General features: G+C 34.9%; 1 protein-coding gene and 1 long non-coding RNA gene across 4 annotated transcripts; both read left to right on the top strand.

Moving 5' to 3' along the window:
* Window positions 1-2,610: 2,610 nt before the first annotated feature.
* Window positions 2,611-20,891, top strand: LOC121251764. The gene is made up of 3 exons (XR_005938103.1): window positions 2,611-2,626; window positions 5,903-5,908; window positions 20,648-20,891. It is a non-coding gene; the product is annotated as an uncharacterized LOC121251764 (long non-coding RNA).
* LOC121251763 (ADP,ATP carrier protein 3, mitochondrial-like) lies at window positions 4,682-11,255 on the top strand. Of its 3 annotated transcripts, XM_041151116.1 has the most exons (6): window positions 4,697-4,972; window positions 6,760-6,846; window positions 6,942-6,987; window positions 9,244-9,735; window positions 9,894-10,268; window positions 10,663-11,255. In XM_041151116.1, the coding sequence occupies exons 4-6, from the start codon at window positions 9,265-9,267 to the stop codon at window positions 10,960-10,962; spliced, it is 1,146 nt and encodes a 381-aa protein (XP_041007050.1). In that variant the 5' UTR covers window positions 4,697-4,972; window positions 6,760-6,846; window positions 6,942-6,987; window positions 9,244-9,264; the 3' UTR covers window positions 10,963-11,255. The 3 variants fall into 3 exon arrangements, with proteins under 3 accessions (XP_041007048.1, XP_041007050.1, XP_041007049.1); XM_041151115.1 differs by lacking the exon at window positions 6,760-6,846; XM_041151114.1 differs by lacking the exons at window positions 6,760-6,846; window positions 6,942-6,987 and having other exon boundaries at window positions 4,682-4,972; window positions 9,243-9,735.
* Window positions 20,892-20,914: the final 23 nt, after the last annotated feature.

The raw sequence follows: 20,914 nt of genomic DNA, 5'->3' as shown, positions 1-20,914 counted from the left end.
CTTAAGAGTTTCATTTATGGGCTTAGAATTATGGATTCTATCTCTAGGCCATTGAGAATGTATTGCGACAATTCAGCTGCTGTTTTTATGGCTAAGAACAACAAAAGTGGGAGTTGAAGTAAACACATCGACATTAAATATTTAGCCATAAGGGAACGTGCTAAAGAAAAGAAAGTGGTCATTGAGCACGTCAACACTGAGCTAATGATCGTTGATCCTTTGACTAAGGGCATGCCACCGTTAAAATTCAAGGATCATGTAGTGAATATGAGATTTGGTTCCATTATGTAATTTTTCATTGTATGAACAATATTATTTTTAATGAAATTCTTAAATATTTTGATGTTTTTCTCATATTAATGTGCACCTTAATTTAATTTTGAGAAAATTCATCTGTGTTGGACCAAGAATAAACATAGGGTTTATTCATTAAGAAATTGTTGCCACATAAATTATAATGTTTAAGAAATAAATACATGGTAATACATGGAAGGTAATACTTGTCATTAGAGGACCTATCGCCATGATTCATGTATTTATTATTTAAATACAGATTATCGATGTGTTTAAGATGAAACATTAGATTAGAAGTGTGGACCAAGTGGGAGAATGTTGACTGTTTCTCACGGAGGTCGTTCGTGAGAACTAGTCTCTAGCTTCCTTAAGTTTAGGAGCCCTTGAAGTGGTCCACTCTGCCTTATTCATCACGTTCATAGAACGTTAGAACTGCCCCATAATAATCTGAACACGTAGGACACGTAGCCACCAAAGCTTAATAGAAGTTTCGGCTATAAATACTATGTTTGGTTCTTAAACTCATTCACTCAATCCCCTTCAGTCTTACACCATCTAAATAGAGTGAATAGATTTTGGAAGTGCCAAATATTAGTGAGAGAGTGCAGTGAAACCGTGAGGAACATCAATGGCTGGAGGTACTGTTTCTTTGTTATTAAACTTGTCGATTCTGTTTTAAAATATTTATTCTGCATTATAGAATCGTCATTAAGCTTTCAATTTTTGCATAGAAAATAGGCAATATTAGAGAGACTTTCAAAAAAGAAAAGAAAAAATAAAAGTGACTCATCCCCATTTTTTTTCCATTTTTTTGTTTTCATCTCATTTTTCATAACAAACACAAAAAGAAAGTACCTTGCATTATGCAGCTGCCATTTCAACCTTAGAACATGGGTTAACTTTTAATTAAAAGATTAGGTAAAAGATAACACAATAGGAAACGTTATGAAAACTATTTCAAATTTTTTTCAATAACAAAGCATCAAGTTGATATTTTAGACATTGACAAACTTAGGTTAGTTCGTTTTTCTCTTCAACTTTTTGTCAAACACGTTGTGAGCAACTCTGTTTAACTGCAACAACAACACACCTTACTTTCTTTTTTGGCCCAAATTTAACATGCAAACACCCCCACAACATAGAGAGATAAAAAATGATAGCAACTTCAGGAACTCTTGATGAATGCTTATTTGGGATATGAAGGCAAACAAAAACTTAAAAAAAAAAAAATGAAAACCCATTTTTGGTTAAATGTCTTCCTTCATTTCCCATAACCAAACAATGAAAAATGAAAATGAGAATCCATCCAACACTCATCCAAAACAACATCCCGATATTTAGTTTTTCTGCTCATTTCTATATATATATTCTCATTAAGCAAACAATAAAAGAGAGATGACCATACCGATCGAATGTCGCAACATTTGAGAGAGACTGATAGTGTTGCAAACTTGTAGATATACAAACATTCATTTTTGCTGGAAGATTTAAAAGAAAAAACCCAAAAAGCAAATCTATAAACATAGAAACTTAGATCTACAAGCACAGAAACTCATATCTAGCCAAAGTGGGAAATAGAGGAAATACCCACTAAATCTACGGCACAAACAAAACGTAGACAAGAAATTAGAGGCCCGAGATAAAGAAATCAAATAAGATGGGGAAAAGAAAGGGGAGAAGCCAGACTCTTTCTTGTTGTGCTCTAGGATGACAAAGCGTGCAAGGCTGTAGAACTTGGCGCTATTTTGAGAACCCTTGCAATCGTGAACCCCTCCAAGCTTCATCTTTATGAGTTGGTCGTCGACGAACCTGGACACCGTACCATGATGGGTTTGTGCTGATGACTCTAAAGAGAGGGAGAGATGATCGAGACTGAAGAGCGGGAGAAAATGGCTTAGGGTTTTGGCCAGAGAGAGCAAGGGAGAGAGTGAGGATATCACCTGGAGGCTGGGACGTTTTGGCTTGACCTAATCATAATTTTGTTTAAATAGTGCATTCACTGGTAACTGCATGGCCAAACCGGACACGTGTTTGGATTCGGGCAGTTAAAAATTTATTTTAACTGCATAGTAATAATTCGAGTGGTTAATTGCCCAGATCCTGTGGGATATCTGGTTTTCAGACCGGACCCGATGCATAGCCTGAGTAGGCGGGGAGCTGACGGATGAGGGGTCTACCATTACATAACTGAGCGCTTGTCATATGCACTTGGGCGGGGTGCAGGGCTGAAAACCCCACCTCCTGCCCATGTGGGGGTGGCGAAGGGGAAGGGGAAGGGGCTACCCCTGGTGGGGATAGCACCCCTAACAATAAGTTCAAAACTAAAATGGCTGTAAAAAGTCATGGTTTTGTGGGTTCTCTCATATAAAAATACCTTTTCGACCTTAAAAATTTAGAGCTCAGGTGTTGTATTATAAAATTTCTTGGGTTTCAACCCAGTTTTTCCTTATCTCTAAATCGTGGGCTGAACCTCTCAAATGCTATCCAATTCAATCATTTTCAAGGTGACTTAAGAGATTTGTGGGCCCAATAAGACCAACACACTTTCTAGAATATTGGTTTCGGCTGTAGCAATTTTAGCAATTACTTCCAAATTATCAAAAAAATTGTAATGTATCTGTGAGTAATATTAGATATAGTCTTAGTAATGCAAGTTCTGCGTACTTTCTTTAAAAAGAAAATGAAATTCACGATTAAAAAAAATATTTTTTAATGTGAGCTTCAGATTTATCTACTTTTTTCAAAGAGAATATGCAAGACTTGCACATTATGACTGAAAATATCATTTCTCTATAAAAAGTCAAACTAATCTTAGAATATCTTAGAAACACAATATAATCTGATTAAATAAGAAAAGAAAAAAACACAATATCACCCAATTCCTCGTGCCTATCACGCTGCGTGAAGGATATAAATTAATAATAAATTTGACATCTTCTGATCAACTTAAGTATTTAAGATAAATAGTAATTTTACATAGGGGTGAGCATCAACCCAGTCGGATTTGGAATCCCCTAAATCCAACTACGAGTCCGACTTTGTTAGAATTCGAATCTAAACTCCGGCTTTTACTTATGCGAGCTTCAATCCGACTCCAATTCTAATTTGTCAGAGCGGATTCGGATTTGAACTTTTTTTAACCTTCATATTTAGTCAATTTTTAAATAAGACTTTTTTATGGGCTTTCAAATTTCAAGTTTACTAAAAACATAACCAAAATTCTTTGAACAAGATCAACAAGATGCCCCTGTTAATGGTCATTCCACATCAGTATTTACAATAAATATTTAATTATAAAAAGTATTAACTGTAAATATAGTAGAAGCCCAACAACAAAGTAAAAAAATCATAGGTTTAAAATTCAGATACTACCATGTATGCCATATCAGTTGCTAGTGTCTAACTTATTTCTAATGTTTAATTACATGTTATTATACTTTAGTAAGTTAATATTATGTGTTATTAACTTTTTAATTATTTTTATACTAGTGTCTAGTTTATTTATATAGTAGATTGATATTATAGTGTCTAATTACGTGTTATTATACATTAATATTACATATTATACTAGTGTCTAACTTATTTCTACCTTAATTATATACTAGACTTTCTAGTAACTAATTACATGTTATCATATTTTAGTAAATTAATATTATGTGTTATTAATTTATTATACTAGACTTATTTCAATTCTAGCGTCTAACTTATTTCTATACTTGATTATGTACAGTAGTAATATTATGATGTTTACACATACTAAACTATTATTAGTCAATTTATATTATAGTTTATTTTATAATAATTACCCCATACTATTATATTATTGAATTTAACTATATAAGTTTTATTTATATAACTATAAAATTATACTAGTATATGTGATTAATATATAGATAAATACATATTTTTTTTAACAAATGTACAATATTGAAGTTGATGTCGGAGGGAAAAGTTGGATTCGGAGTCGGAGCATAAAGTCGAAGTCGGATCGAATCAGAGTTGGAGTTGGTCCGATAACATCTCAAACTCTGACTTTGGTTCGTCGGAGTCGAGTTTTTGCTCAGCCCAAATTTTCACAGGATTTAATTAAATATTTAACATATTAGACTCACTTGTTGAGGTGAGTCTAGCCGACACGTGAAGAGAAGTTAAAGTTTTAAATAAATAATAAAATTTATCTTTTTTTTTTTTTATCAATTTAACCTTTTTGAATAATAGACGATTTCACATTCTGTTGTGGAATTTTTCTTTTTTATTTATTTCACTTTTTTATTCTTTGAAAATTTTAAAAGAATATCGTCACAATGAATAATTTGGAAGATGAAATAATTTAAGGAGCCATATGTATTATCTTATATAAAAAAAATTTGAAAAATAATTTTACATGTGCTGGGGCTCTCTTTCCTCTTGCTCACGGTATCACCGTCTGTGTCTCTCCACTCTCTCAGGACCTTCCCCTACTCCCTGGAGGACTTTCACTGTTTCAGTGGCACGTGTGTGATTTCAACCTTAAGTCAAGGTCAAATCCCTCATTCCTTGACAAACCCTATGGCTGCTTTGAGCTCCCCATTTATACATTCATCTCTGTCGCCTACCATTTTCCCACCCTCTCAGTAGGTACTGTGTCTGTGATAGATCTTTGCCTACAACTCTCTCTCTGCGTCGGCGATCTCTTCGGGTTAGGATTTCTTCCACTGATCTATACTTTCACTTTCTTTGACTCTTTCATCTTCGCTGAGACCGTTTGGCTGCCGAGAAAGTTGAGCCAAGGAATGGAAACGAAACGTTTCCACCTTGTGTACCTGTCTATTTTTGTGTATTTCTTTAGAGGTGATCTTTGTCGTGTTGCTTTCACTTTCTATGAGATGTGACTTCCGGACTTATGTGGTTGTGAAATTTGTTTTGTGTTGTGGTCGGAGCTGATTTTTGCAATTTTGCTCTCATTTTTCTCACCGCTGTTTGGTTGCAGCGAAAAGCCAGTTAGATTTATTGAATGAAAATTGTGTTTTATGTTGTGCTTGTGTGGGATCGTTTTGATTTTGCTCTCATTTTCCTTCATAGACTGTTTCTTACTGTGGAAATCGAGCGACAGAAAGAAGAAACTTCCTAGCTGATGTATTTTTTTCCCCTTTTGCTTTATGATGATTTTAATTGGAATTGATTGCGGTTGGTTTCATTTTCATTTGTATTGCTTTCTGATGCTTTATATCATACAATATTTGCCTCTTGGTTTGCTTTAAACTTAAAATAGGTACCCTTTTTGTGTACCATATGCTTGGCTGCTGCGAAAGAGAAGAAAGAAAAGGAAATTTGGGTCTTGACATTGTATGTGCTTTTGAATGCTTTAAAAGTGAGAATCCATCATCATTAAATGAAATACTTAATTAAGCTCAGGTTTATGGAATATGGGACCTATTGTTTTATTTTTCTCAGTTTTGGAATTCTCTCTTTTTTAATGTGTGATTTAAATTGTGGTTTATCTCTTCTTTCAACATGTACAATGTAATTATTTGTGGTGTTTGATTTCATGGGGGGGGGGGGGGGGGGGGGGGGGGGGGGGGGGGGGGACTATTGAAAGTAATTGAAGGATGTTGGTCAATGTGTTAAGCAATAGGTTTTTGGTATTTGTAAGTTTATGCAGTATTGCTCTTGTATAGCATTGCTATAGAGGCAGAAACACTATCTGAAAAACTTCTAGCAGATAATGTGGTTTTCATTTTATCCTTGCAATGCAAATCAGGCTTCCAAGTGTTTTGAGCTTTACTACTTATATATGGTAGCAAGCTGTAAGGAGTGGCAGTGAGGTCCTTATACTATAGGAGGCTATAAGCAGTGGCTTGACTGAGGTGGTTTGAGCCATGGGAAGCCAAAGGGGCAGGGTGTACCTTTATTCCCAACAGGAGATAGGTTGTAGCTATATTATTTAGAACTCTAACTGGGCCATTTGTAATTATGATGTGAGGTAGTGAACGGCACATCAAATGGACAAAAATTCACCTTTTAATGGTCGTCGATTCCTGCTGTGGCACTCTAAATCTAGCCCAGTGAAGACTCCAGTAGCCTCTGCTATAATGGAAACATATAGAACAAAAAGTTTGCACTCAACCAACCCGTCCTAATCCTTGTCATCCATCAACCAATGCCTGCACCAGCTCTCTTTACCATGCCACTACAACCTAGCCAACACCAATTCAATCCTGCTTGGGCAGCAAGAACGAATGATTCCTTCATAGGCAAAAGGGCATGGGAAGATCTTGCTTGTGATTTGTGTCTCTGTTCAGGAAACGATATCCTTGTGCATATGTTTTCTTACTAGTTAGCACCCCTTATTGAACACATCAAGGAAAGACTTTTGATATTGATTCTTTTAATGTGCATACATTTTACTATAAATTGAAAAAAGGAAATGATGGGTAAATTTCAACCCTCCTCTCTTTATATCTGGCTCCTAGCTTGTAATTGCAGTTTTTGGCAGTACACAACATAAATCTCTAGTCCATTCTACAACCTATTTTCAGCAAAGCTGAGCCTTTTGGTTTACTCCCCTATTTGGTCCACCATTTTACAATTTTGCCTCCCCTCCCTTAACAGAATGAACAGTCTGTCTCATCTTCAGGTGTATTTCTGACAAACTTTTGGTTGTTCAGTCTCTACTACTGGGGGTGGGAGTGCCTTTTAATCAGGTTGCACAGGGTTTAGAACTCTTTAAAAGGGCCATTTCCTTTCAAATGATAAATATATCTTCCTGCGGCAAAGGCTTTGCACAAAACCAACACCCTTCTCCCGCTCGATCTTTTTCACTTTTCTTTTGTTATATATTTATGTTACATATTTCTTGTGCTGGGTTTGTTGGTCGCCTTTGTATAGATACTTGTTTGTGACTGATGCCTTGGAATAATTGCTAAGGATCATAATCTTCACATATTTTTTAAGTTACATTTTGTGGATGCACCTGATTATGGTTTTCAATTTTTTTTTTGTATGTTGTTCATATCAGTGTTTTAAATTTCACACCGTACTGGCCGGTACGGCTGAAATTTTTTGTTTCGGCCGTCCGGCCGGTACAGGTACTATACCTGTTCCGTACCGGCCAAAATACCGGCCGGTACCGGTCGTACAGGCCTAAATTTCGGCCTGTACCGGCCTAAATTTCGGCCTGTACCGGCCTATATTTCGGCCGGTACCGGCCGATATTTCGGCCTGTGTTTTTTTTTTTTTTTTGTTTTTTCAAACTACAAGCTTATTTTTTACCCTAATTCAGATTAGACTATTTATAATTTATATATATATATATGTATTTATATATAGACTATTATTTTGGAATATAATTTTTATATATATTTATATATATAATTTATTCATATATCGACTATCCCGAAACGGTACCGATACCGAAATATTTCATTCCAGTGCCTTGGCCGGTACGGCGTCCGGTACGGTATTCAAAACATTGGTTCATATATTTTCATAAGAAAGAGTTTTTCTTTGAATACATTTTAAAGAAAATTGATCTTTAAGTAATGGGTTTTCCTTTCATAGCATAGGAATAGAATAGGGATTTCACCTTATTTCTCTGAGGGGAAAAATATCAAAGAAAAACGCCAGCCGTTTGTTCTTATAGTCTAAAAGGACCAGTCAAGGTTGCAACTAGAGTTTTTTGAGATTATTATAAGCCTAGTTCCACCCAGTAAAGAACTAATTTGAGACTTTACACTCATATAACTTCTTAACTCTCTAACTCACTAGTCAAGGTTACAATTAAAGTTCTTGGGAATTATTATAAAGCTTGGTTCTACCTAGTAAATAACTAAAGTAGGATGTGATAGTTGTAACCCTTCTCATAATTCACCCACCTAATCTGGGATCGGGTTCATTACAATCTCACACACTCGAATTTCTGATGTACTTGTCAAGGCCAGCATCAAACAGTACTTTTTCATATGGTGTTACCAATTCAGCTATAACAACTCAAAGAAAGTGCTGACCACATTGCATTTATAATCTAAATTACTAGTAAAAGTTACAATTGGAGTCCCTTAGAATCATTATAAAGCCCGACTCCAACTATTAAAGTCATAGAATTTAGAGGTGTAAAGATCTTCCTTTGGACAGAGAAAACCAACTGGACCGGACCGATTAAGAGACCGGGTGGTCTCGGTCCAAGAAAGTGAAGAAATTGAGTTTTCGGTCCAGTCTCGGGGTGGGGTTTTTTCACCCTTGACCGGACCAGATTGAATTTAATATATAAGTTTTTAAATAATTTTTCATATGATATTTATAATTTTTTAAGTAGTTATATAAATTAAAAGCAAGTAATTATGTAATTTTCTTCTAACTAATTATTTGATTCTTTTCTAACCTAATTATTTATGCTTAGATTATATTTTAGGTTAAGAATTTTAAGACAGTATTAACTATTAATTATTGGTAGTACACATACTATTAGCATTATTAATTTATTATACTTAATTAAAATATCTGAGTAATTAAGCATATATTTAGTTAGACAACTTAGATTATATCATTCACTTGATTTTTTTTTTCATTTTATATAATCTTTTGCCAAAATCTTGAAAAAAAGAAAAGAAAATATGGTCTAGACCAAAATACCCCGATAAGACCCACCGGACCTGACTGGACCGAACCAAAACGATCCTGTCCGGTCCAAAGTCCTTATTGGTCCGGTCCAGACTTTTGGTGGACCGAAACATCGGATCGGACTGAAATTCTCCTCCAAGACTGACTAGACTGGACTGATTACACCCCTAATTGAATTCATAGAACAAAATTGCAATTATTAGATTATTTCTTCACCCAATACGAGATCCAAGGAGCTACATTTAATTAAAGGTTCATGAGTGATTAGAAAATGATGCTGATAATGGTAAATTAAAGGAGCTGTTTAGTTATTCATTCTTCAGTGTATATATAATGTTATTCCTTTGCAGGTCACCATACTGAATCTCAAACATGGCAGATGGATTGCAGCATCCGTCAATTTTTCAAAAGATACATGGGAAGTCTTACCTCATTTCTAGGTTCTCCCCTAACATGCACTCTCGGACTTATGGTGCTTGTGATGTGTATGTCAATGGGGGTTGGCAGAGTTCTCTGCAGCTGGTTTGCAGGGGCACTGGCTTGGCACATTTCTCATCCATGTCTCCTGTGTTTGTACCAGCCCCAAAAGAGGAAGGAGCAAAAGGTTTTCTTATAGATTTTCTCATGGGAGGAGTTTCTGCTGCTGTTTCCAAAACAGCAGCTGCTCCTATTGAACGTGTTAAACTACTAATTCAGAATCAGGATGAGATGATCAAGACTGGTCGATTAAGCGAACCATATAAGGGAATTATGGACTGCTTTGGCCGAACTGTTAGGGAAGAAGGTGTCCTTTCACTTTGGAGAGGAAACACTGCAAATGTTATCAGATACTTCCCCACTCAGGTCATCTTTTTCTCTCTTGGTTTTTTATTGCTCGAAATGTTTTTCTTGCATTTTTTCATGTTAGTGACTTAGTGTTGATTGTAGGTTTCACTATTTCTCTTTTGTTTTGTTTTCATTCTCTTCGCTTGAAATTTATAGTGAACCTCCACATATACCAGGCCTTGAACTTTGCTTTCAAGGACTACTTCAAGAAGCTCTTCAACTTCAAGAAAGACAAAGACGGATACTGGAAGTGGTTTGCTGGTAACTTGGCATCAGGAGGTGCTGCTGGTGCTTCCTCTCTTTTATTCGTCTATTCCCTGGACTATGCCCGAACACGTCTGGCTAATGACGCAAAGTCTGTGAAGAAGGGTGGTGGTGAGAGGCAGTTTAATGGTTTGATTGATGTTTACAAGAAAACCCTTGCATCTGATGGCCTTGCTGGGCTTTATCGCGGATTTACAATCTCATGCGTTGGAATTATAGTTTACCGTGGGCTCTATTTTGGACTCTATGACTCTCTGAAACCCGTGGTTCTTGTTGGTGGATTACAGGTATGTTACACTTTTCAAGTTGCAGTTTGCACTGGTGCCTGCCTCTTAACTTTAAAAAAAAAAAAGGGTTTCAGTTTGCACTCTTGTCCACAAAAAGTGCCAAGTTGGATTCTCATTCTAAGCATTCTTCTGGTTCTGTGGGATCTAACTAATCTCTCATTGTATTCTCTTTTCTCGGGATTGATCATGTTTTAATTACTGGAAGGAGGCACACTTATGAATTCTCCAATTAGTCTTCCTTGCCCACACTGTTCCAACTCAGATTGAGCGAGTGTCATAATTACCGTGTCGAACTTTTGGACTTGTGCATCTTTTTTTCTGCATTTGTCCAATGTCCTAATTGTTTCAGTTTCTGTAATATTTTATGTTCACTGCCCATGTTTGTTGTTTGCAGGATAGTTTCCTTGCTAGTTTCTTGTTGGGATGGGGAATCACCATAAATGCTGGATTGGCTTCTTACCCCATTGATACCGTTCGTAGAAGGATGATGATGACCTCTGGAGAAGCTGTCAAGTATAAGAGCTCTTTGGATGCATTTAGGCAAATAGTCAAGAAAGAGGGTTCTAAATCACTCTTCAAGGGTGCTGGTGCAAACATTTTGCGTGCTGTTGCAGGTGCTGGTGTTCTTGCTGGTTATGACAAGTTGCAGTTAATTGTATTTGGCAAGAAATATGGATCTGGTGGTGGTGGTTAATATGGGGACGATTTATGGCGATGATGACGAAGAATGCCGATTATGATTGTGTTTGTTTCTCTTCAAGTGTTGAATAATATTGGAAGGTCGATAGGACCCAGTATTTTGGTGGATATTACAAATTGTATATATGAAGACATGCTAGAATTTTTCGTTGTTTGGTTTATACGCTTGAGCTCGAAGGTGGTAACTTTCTGTCTTTCTTTTGGTGAGGATAATGGCCAGAACGATGCTCGGTTGGCATTATACCGGATGTTTGTTAGATAATGTTGTAACAGACGGTCTTTTTCTTCCTCTACTTGCATTGCTGTGGCTCTTGGCACAGAGAACGTGATAGTTGCTTTCAGAACCAAACCTGGGCTGCTAGTTTATAGATCTCTCTTGGTATCCTTGATTGTGTCTATAGCCTGAGTTCAGACCCAAAGGTAGGGACACCAAAAACAGATGGTTTTTAAACACGATGGATTGTCTCGAGGGTTGGGCTATTTTATAAGTGAGGGATGTTATTTATCATTCTACACCACACACTTTACATATTTTATTGTTAAACTAATTGAGTTGTTCTACTTATTATTCATACACCACATACTCGTTATAGGAAAAAAAATTAAAATAGGTGTAGTGTGTGGTGTTTGAGGATGATAAATAGAATTATTCTTTATAAGTAGTCTATGATAGACAATGAATTTGATTTTGATTTATGTATATAAAATCATGATCGGTTATTAAATAATACAACTCATTGAAGTTCGGCTCGGATTTGTATTAATTCAAAAAATCAAACAACTTTAAATCTGTTATTTTGTATAGTATTTTTTAGAATATCTCAAATATTTAGAAGGATAAGAGAACTTGTTAGAATCTGTATGGATGTAATTACCAGTATCCAGAAGGCAAGATTTTTCTGACTCAGACAGGAGATGGAAGAAGTCTTCCTTTTTGCCTTGGCTTTTGAAAAATAGCTGACTTCTTGTTGAACACAAGTGTAAATTGGTAAAAAGGTATGACTTAACTTGTCTTCAATTAAAAATTAAACAAGCGTAACTTGACTACCTGCTACTTGCTCAATTTCGAGAATTATTTACACTATCGAGAATCGTCGACATATGAATCGTCCACCAATTATTTATTATTTATTTCATAGATAAGCATCTAAATATCGTATCAATGCACAAATAACTATTGGGGTCATTTAATCATATTGTTGGCCTCCGACCCCACCGAAAACTGCATCAACATTTTGATACCATCTATGGGATTGACAAATCACTTTCAAAACAAAAGGTCGCATGACCCAAGAAAACTAATTCAACACAAATGAGGCAATGCACTCAACGGCAGATCACAATGAGAGAGAAGGAATAGAGTTCTAGATAAAACAAAAAAAAAAAAAAAAAAAAAAAAAAAAAAAAAAAAAAAAAACCACACCAAGACATCCACGAAGCATTCCTCAAGTTTTTACGAAAAGGAATGCATGGACAGACATGCGGGCACTTAGCCCGGATAAAGGTATAGATGAAAAATCAACGAGCCATAGGGGCACTTAATATGCCTGTATCAAGCTCGCCCTAAGCAACAAAAATGGTCCACTGGTGAGCATTCGAAACTCGGCCTGAACGATGGACAAGAAATGGACACAATTGGAAAAGGCAATCTCAAACCAATTATTAATGAGACCCACTACTTTTTCAACTTTTCATACAAAATTAAACATATCTCAACTTATGTCATACATTCAAACATACATCTCAATTTACTTCATACATTCAAACACATATTAATGGAACCTACAAAACACTACTATTCACATATCAACTCAAGTCAAGAGCATTCTCATTGACTTGGCCATATAAGAAGGATAGCTAAAATTTGAATAATCTGTGCCGAAAAGACCCCACATTGGGTTGGGCATATCTAAAATAATTTGGATTTCAGTTACAATGCTTGGCCAAAGATAGAAGACTATGTTGGTTCATCAAACATTAAAATACTAGTTTCTCACTTCAAGCAAAATACTATTTGGTTGTAATTAAGAAATTCAGATAGAATTTTAGATGAGTTTAATCAAATAGTTTTTGTTATTAGCATTAAATGTCTTTTGAAAATATGATTTTTTAAATATTAATTTAATTATAATATACTTATTATTAACATTTAATTGGTGGAACTAAAAAATGTGATAAAAATAAATTAAATAAAAAAATATTAAATTAATAATATTTTATTATTATATAGAGAGTGAATGGATAATCCAATACGGAGATTAAATTTAAATGGAATAAACAAATGTAAAAAAATGTGATATTGGCTAAATTTTGAAGATGGATTTGGTCAAGCTAATGAGAATGCTTTACATCACCTTAGCATTTAAACGCAGCCTTAAGGTGAGCAATTGTGTTCACTTGAGAATGAGTAGATTTCAAGCGAGCAGTCGCACTCACTTGAACAACGAGGAGACTTTAGGCTAGCAATCACACTCGTCCCAAGCAACAACAAAGGACTGTGGGCGAAGATCGGGTTGAGCAACAATGCTCAATCCAAGCAACAACAAAGGATCATGGGCGAGCAACAAAGGACTGTGCTAAGCAACAATGCTCGCCCTTGAGCAATAAGGAAGTCAGCTTCCTATCTTCGCCATAACAGATCGTCCTAGAGCACTTGCTCAAGCACACCGGATCTTCTATATTGCCAAGGTATTATCGCCATCACTTGAGCACCTCAAGCCCTCACCACACTCTAGCAGGAAAAAGAGAGAGAGAGAGGAATATCCAAAAGTGCAAAGAATAAAAGGAAGAGATGAGACAATGAAGAGATAAAGCTCAAAATGATTGATAGACATACAAAAATGTGAAAGCGACATAAGACATGTAGGACTTAGCTACTCCAAATGAGGCAGGCGGCCTCTATAAAAGGAGGGGATATAACAACTCTTGAAGAGACTTCTCTACAAACTAAAAGGAATGATTCATTATCTTTGTTAAGAACTTGACAAATGAAAGATAGAAAAACTGAAAACTAGAAAACAGAGAAGAGGATGAAAAACTATCGTATATTGTATTGAATGGACTAAATTGAATTGATACAAGTGCTTTACATGTACTTATACAGAAATGAAACTAGTAACATAAAATAACAGATAATAACTGTCAATGCTCATTCTCTATTTTGCCCTTTTCATATTTCGACTTTAATTCCATATCTTCTATTTTTGAGGCTATACTCCAACACCCTCCCCCATCTCAAGATGAACATGAACATTAAGAATGATCATCTTGCGAAGAGTGTGATGAAAAGGTAAAGAACTAAGTGGTTTTGTAAGGATGTCTGCCAACTGTAGTTGAGATGGAATGTAAAATAATTTGATGAGGTTTTGCTGTAGTTTTTCACTAACTAAATGGCAATCGATTTGAATATGTTTGGTTCTTTCATTCTGAACTGGATATGAGGCTATGGACATTGCAGACTTGCTATCAGTATACATTAAAGTTGGCTGAGAATGGTGATTTGTAAATCCTGTAGTGCATAAATCAACCATTGAACTTCACATGTTGTGGCTGCAAGGGCTCAATACTCTGCTTCAGCAGAGGATCGACTTATAGTTACTTGCTTTTTGGACTTCCATGAGATCAATGAGTCTCCCAAAAACACTGCAAACCCTGTGACACTTCTCCTTGTATCAACGCACCCTACCTAATCACTATCTAAAAATGCCTTGAGTTGTAATTTTGAAGATGCCGAGAAAAACAATCCCTAACCTGGAGTGGCTTTCAAGTACCTTAACACTCTAACTGCTGCTAGATAATGACTCACAACAGGCTTAGCAAGGAATTGGCTGAGGACTGGAACTGGATATGCAAGCTCTAGTCTTGTAAGTGTTAAGTATAGGAGCCTCCCAATGAGTCTTCTATAGACTGATGGAACTTCATACAAATTAGAATCAGTAGCTGTGAGTTTAAAGTTGGTCTCCATTGAAAAGGCAACATGCTTTGTACCAATTATTCCCATGTCTTGAAGAATATCCAATGCATATTTCCTTTGGCAAAGAGAAATGCCTGCTTTTGATCTTGTTATTTCCAAGCCAAGGAAATATTTTAGTGGCCCTAAATCTTTACAGTGAATTGATAATGCGGAAACTCTTTTAATTTAATCTTGTCGCATATTAGAGCTTGAGGATGTGTTTAGCTTAGGTTTTGGTTGGTATTTGTTTTGTTGTTTTCTAATAAAATTTGGGCTAGTGGGTATTTTGGGAGGGTTTTGATGTTTTTATTTGGTTCCACGGTATTCTTTCGACATAAGTGAGGGTTTTTTTAATAAAAATGGGAGGAGGTCACTCATGGACAGGTAGCCTTCATCTCTTTGAATTTCCTGAACTCTTTTAGGAGTTAAATTTCCTGTAAGCTATCACTAGCTAGCAACACATCATCAACATATACCAGCAATGCCATGAAGGATGTTGTGGATTTTTTTATAAAAATAGAGCAATCAGAGGTTCCTTGAGTGAAACCATAGCTAATGAGGGCAGTGGACAGTTTTTCAAACCATTTTCTAGATGCCTGCTTGAGGCCATAAAGGCTTTTCAAAAGATGAAAAACCTTATTTTCTAGATTAGGCATTCCAGGGGGCAGCTCCATGTAAACTTCTTCTTATAAATCACCATGTACGAATGCGTTGTTTACATCCAATTGATGAAGATGCCAGTTCTTAATTGCAACTATAGCAAGTCATATTTTAATAGAAGTCACCTTTGCCACATGAGAAAATGTATCAAAGAAATCCAAACTCTCTTGTTGATTATAGCCCTTTGCCACTAATCTAGCTTTGTGCCTTTCTATGCTTCCATCAGCTTTATATTTTACTCTGAATACCCATATACAACCAATAGTCTATTTATTTTTAGGTAGAGTAACAAGGTTCCAAGTTTTGTTTAACGCCAAAGTATCAATTTCATTTTTCATAGCTTTTTGCCATTCAGAAAATTGTGCAGCTTGTTTATAGGATTTAGGTTCTGAACAGTTTGAAATTGAAGCAAGAAAATCTCTATGTGAATTAGATAGTCTACTAGTAGAAAAGAAAGATGAGATATGATATGGATTACCTTTAGAACCACGTTTAGAAGAAGTGAGAGGTGTTGCAGTTGAAGAAACATTGTTGCAATAGTAGTCCTACAAAAAATTGAGTTTTTGTCTAACTCGAGAAGATTTTCTTCTATTTGGACTATTGTTAGATTGATCATGAGTCATGGAGATATTTGGATCAATGTTTGGTATAGATTCATTGATAGACAGAGTTAAATCACTCTGATTAGGAATAACTGCTGAGATTTTAGAATAGTAGTATGTACTATATGAATCTTATGAGACTAGAAACAAAAAGGAATGAGTATGAGAATCTGTGGGGATCGCTTTGAATGAGAAAATATTTTCATGAAATGTAACATTTCGTGAAATGAAAATTTTATTGCTATTGAGATCCATGACTTTATAACCTTTGATATCAGATGGATATCCAAAGAAGACACATTTTGTAACTCTTGGATTGAATTTTTGTCTGTGATGTTGCAATGTAGATGCCAAACAAAGGCAACCAAAAACCTATAAATGAGAAAATTTTGGTATTTTGTTATACAACATTTCATAAGGTGTTTTATTATTGAGAAGTGGGGTGTGAATTCTATTTATTATATGAGCAGCAGCTAGCACACAATCACTCCAAAAAGGCAAGGGGATATTAGCTTGAAACATTAAGGCTCTAGTTGTGCTAATTAAGTGTTGATGTTTCCTTTCAGCTACTCAATTTTGTTGTGGAGTTTCTACACAACTTCTTTGGTGTAAAATTCCATTTTCATGATAAAAATCATTGATGAAAAATTCTGGTCCATTATCAGACCTTACTATTTTGATTGGTGTGTTAAACTGAGTTTTTATCATGTTGCAAAAATTCTTGAGTGTAAACGAAACTTTAGACTTGGTTTTAAGCATATAAACTCAAGTACATCTTGTAAAATTATCAACAATTATTAAGAAGAATTTAAAACCTGAGTAAGAAACTGTTGCAAATGGACTCCATACATCACAATGTATCCAATCAAAATTTCTATTAGAATTGGTATGAGATACAATAAAGGGTAACTTTCTTTGTTTTTGCTAATGGACATACATCACAAACACTTTGATAATTGATAGAGATAGAGGGATCTAATTGCTTGAGGAGAAGCAATCTAGAAGGGGATGCATGTCCAAATCTGTAATGCCAGATATCTAGAGAATTTTGTGAGACAAACAGAAGCAAAAGTGGCTGAGTTAGACTGAAATGTGTTGCAGGAAGAATCCTTAGGATCAGCTTGTTGTAAAATGTAGAGCCCGTGTTTCTCAAATGCAATCCCAATTATCTTCTTTAGGGATTGGTCCTGTAAAAGGCAGTGAGAATGAGAAAAGGATAAGCAAAGATTAGAACATTTAGTGAGCTTAGAAAAAGATAAAAGATTGACAGAAAAAGAAGGTACACATAGTACATTTGATAAAAATATTTGATTAGAAAGACAGATTGTGCCAATATGAGTGGTTGGAACTTTTTGACCATTAGGTAGGTTTATTGAGGTATTAATATTTTTGGAAGGAAAGCAGTATAAAAGTGTTGAACAGATCATATGATTTGTTGCACCAGTGTCGAGAATCCAATGACAATTAGATTTTTGAGTAAATGAAGTAGGATTATAAGAGACATTACCAGAGAAATTTGAAGATGTAACAAGATTGCAAGTTGAAGGGATATTTTGAACATTTGTAGAAGACTGAGAAGTATTGGCAAGAGCTATGAGTTTATTAATCTCTTCAGCAATTAAAGAAAACCTTGGTTCCTCATTATTGGTTTGATTGTAGACCTCAATTGAAATGACATTATGAGCAGAGTAATTTCGTTTCCCTTTTGGTCCAGCCCACCCAGGGAGATAACCATGAAGTTGAAAGTATTTTTCAATAGTTTGTCCATTGTATGCACAATGTGTGCAATGAAGTGAAGCTTACTTGGATTTTTCTTTTGAGAACCGATAGGAAGAAGTTGTTGGATTCGATTGCTTTACCATCAATGCATGTGTTTCAGTAGGAACTGATTGCTAAGCTATCTTTGACTCTCTTCTTGAAGCAACAGAGAAAACACTTTGGTTATAGTTGGTAATGGGACAACAAGAAGTAGTTGGCTTCTAACAGAAGCATACGAGTCATTCAAGCCAACAAGAAACTTCAAAACATAATCAGATTGTTGTCTTTGCAGCAAGAAAGTGAAAAGATTAAATGTATAAGATGACATTTTCCCACATGTACAAGTAGGAAATGGACGATAGCTTACATATTCATCCCAAAGTGTTTTGAATGCATTGAAATATTCGGTGATTGAAGAAGAACCTTGATTTATGCAACTCACGGATTTCTCAAGATGAAACACTCTTGGCCCATCACTCCTCAAATACCGAGTCTTCAATTCATTCCAAAGATCCAAAGCTGAAGTGGCATACAACAAATTGTTTTTGATCAACTTGGAAATGGAGTTAATCAACCAAGAAAGCACTAAATTGTTTGCAAGTAACCAAGCTGTGTGTGCAACAGTTTGAGTTGTAGGAGGTGAAGTAATCAAACCATCAAGAATTGCAACTTTATTCTTAACTATCAATGCTATAACAATTGATTGGCTCCAGGCAACATAATTGTCTCCATTGAAGATCTCCGAGACTAGAAGAGCACTTGGGTTATCAATGGGATGGAGGTAATAAGGACCGGAAGAATCATATGATAGATTGTTGTTTGGAGAAGTTGTAGAACTTACAGAGGCCATTTCAAGAATTGTAAAGAAAACACAGATTTTACAGAACAGTATGAAGAATTACAACAAGATCTTGAGAGAAGATTTGTAATGTAGAAAGATCAAGCTCCAGAAACATTTGTGAAATTTTTAAATTCTTACCATGTTGAGAACTTGACAAATGAAAGATAAAAAAAATGAAAAACTAGAAAACAAAGAGAAAAGGATGAAAAACTATCGTATATTGTATTGAATGGACTAAATTGAATTGATACAAGTGCTTTACATGTACTTATACAGAAATGAAATTAGTAACAAAAAATAACAGATAATAATTGCAAGGCTCATTCTCTATTTTGCCATTTTCATATTTTGAATTTAATTCCATATCTTCTATTTTTGAGGCTATACTCCAATAATCTTCAAACTCTCTCTCTAGATTTCTACAAGGACGACTTCTTCTTCACCTCTCTGCTAAATCCTATTTTCCCCATCTTGAGAATTATACGAGATTATAAGAAATTGTACAATCACCAAATGTAGTAGATTTTGCCCACAAAACGGCCCGTGGATGTCATATTTTATGCCGAACCACGAAAATTCATGTTTGTTTTCCTTTTTTTATTTATATTTTGTATGCTTTTTTTATTATTTAATTATGAATGAACATTCAAGTATCATATCAATGCCCAAACAACCATATTCAACCACGTAAGCTATTTATACAAATTTCATATAAAATATGGATATTTTGTTGAAGAATATAATGCTGCAATTGAGATCTCAAAATTTTTTTAATGAAATCTAAACAATAAAAGTTTTCAACTATTTTTTCAAACAAAATATCAACTTTAAATGATCTTTCTAGTATTTATTTCACTTTAGATTCATATTAAGAAGCTTAATAAGTTTATTATTCTCATAAATCTAAGATTTTAAGTTTTTTAGAATTTACTCATCAAATTGAAAGAACTCTTGGGGGCAAAAAAATTAGTTTTGAAGGGGCCACATTATAAAAACTATATGATATATAAAAAACTAAATAAAATGTTGGGCCATATGTGTGAAACTTTTTTGGTCCGGACTGAATTGAACTGAATTCACCATATTCGGTCCCGGTTCATGGTGTCTCCAAAATTCAATTTTTGGTCCGGTCTCAGAGTGTGCTTTTTTTGAAAAAAAAAAGAAAAAAAAAATATCTAACTCATATGAACTGGATTGGATTGATAGCTAACAGTCCAAACTGAAAAAAAGATTGACCTAAATTTTCAATTTTGGCCCGTGACTCATATTAGACCGATTACAACCCTAGTCATATAGGAAAAAATTGACACATTTATTTATACATGCAGATTTTTTTTTTTGGTGGGGGGATGGAAGGGAATTAAGGGGAAATTTATTAATTATAAAAAAAAAATTGGGGTCAATTAGGTAGTTCCGCCACTGATCAAATTGTGATATTTGTCAAGGTTTGGTGCTTGGGGTACCGGTGAGACTTTTTGGGAAGGCTTAATGACCGAATGAAAACAAATTTGTTCTTTAATCCGTAGCTAATTGGCAAGATTTTACAACTTAAAGCCAGTGTTGATTTGAATCATTTTATTCTCTTTTTCCCTAATGATTGAATTAACGTCCAATGTCTATGGTTATCAACATATTAAGATTTTGCGTGACATTGAAGAATAACGCATTCCTTTCGATTTTCACTTCTAATATTAGCACATTCGATACAGAGAATGATGCGCGTATTAACTGTGAAGTATGTTTGCTAGATGATTTGTGTAAAAAGGAAGTTGAAATTCGGGCAAGAGCGAAACTACATGTTCTTGTTGCCAAGCACATTTTAACGAAATAAACATTGTTATCACAGACCTTCCGTACACAAAACTAGCCCAATTTTAACAAAAATACACAAAAACTCCATAGCCAGATCCAAAAGAGACATCTCTTTATCAATTAACCATAATCAAGTTTCATCACCCCAAAATACAGATAATAAGCGAGTTGTAAGTTCCATCGGAAGGATTTCTAAATAATTTACAAAATGGAGGAATCGTTAAAGAAAACATGCACAACGTTTTTTATTCCCGAAACAAGAAGAAAAATAGCTAGAAAATAGCGAAAACAAACAAAAAATTAATCAATACGATTGATTATC

This window comes from Juglans microcarpa x Juglans regia, chromosome 2S, assembly GCF_004785595.1.
Source record: "Juglans microcarpa x Juglans regia isolate MS1-56 chromosome 2S, Jm3101_v1.0, whole genome shotgun sequence".
Lineage (NCBI taxonomy): Eukaryota > Viridiplantae > Streptophyta > Magnoliopsida > Fagales > Juglandaceae > Juglans > Juglans microcarpa x Juglans regia.
Note: the sequence above shows the minus strand (reverse complement) of the source record. Positions and strands in the feature narration are given on the sequence as shown.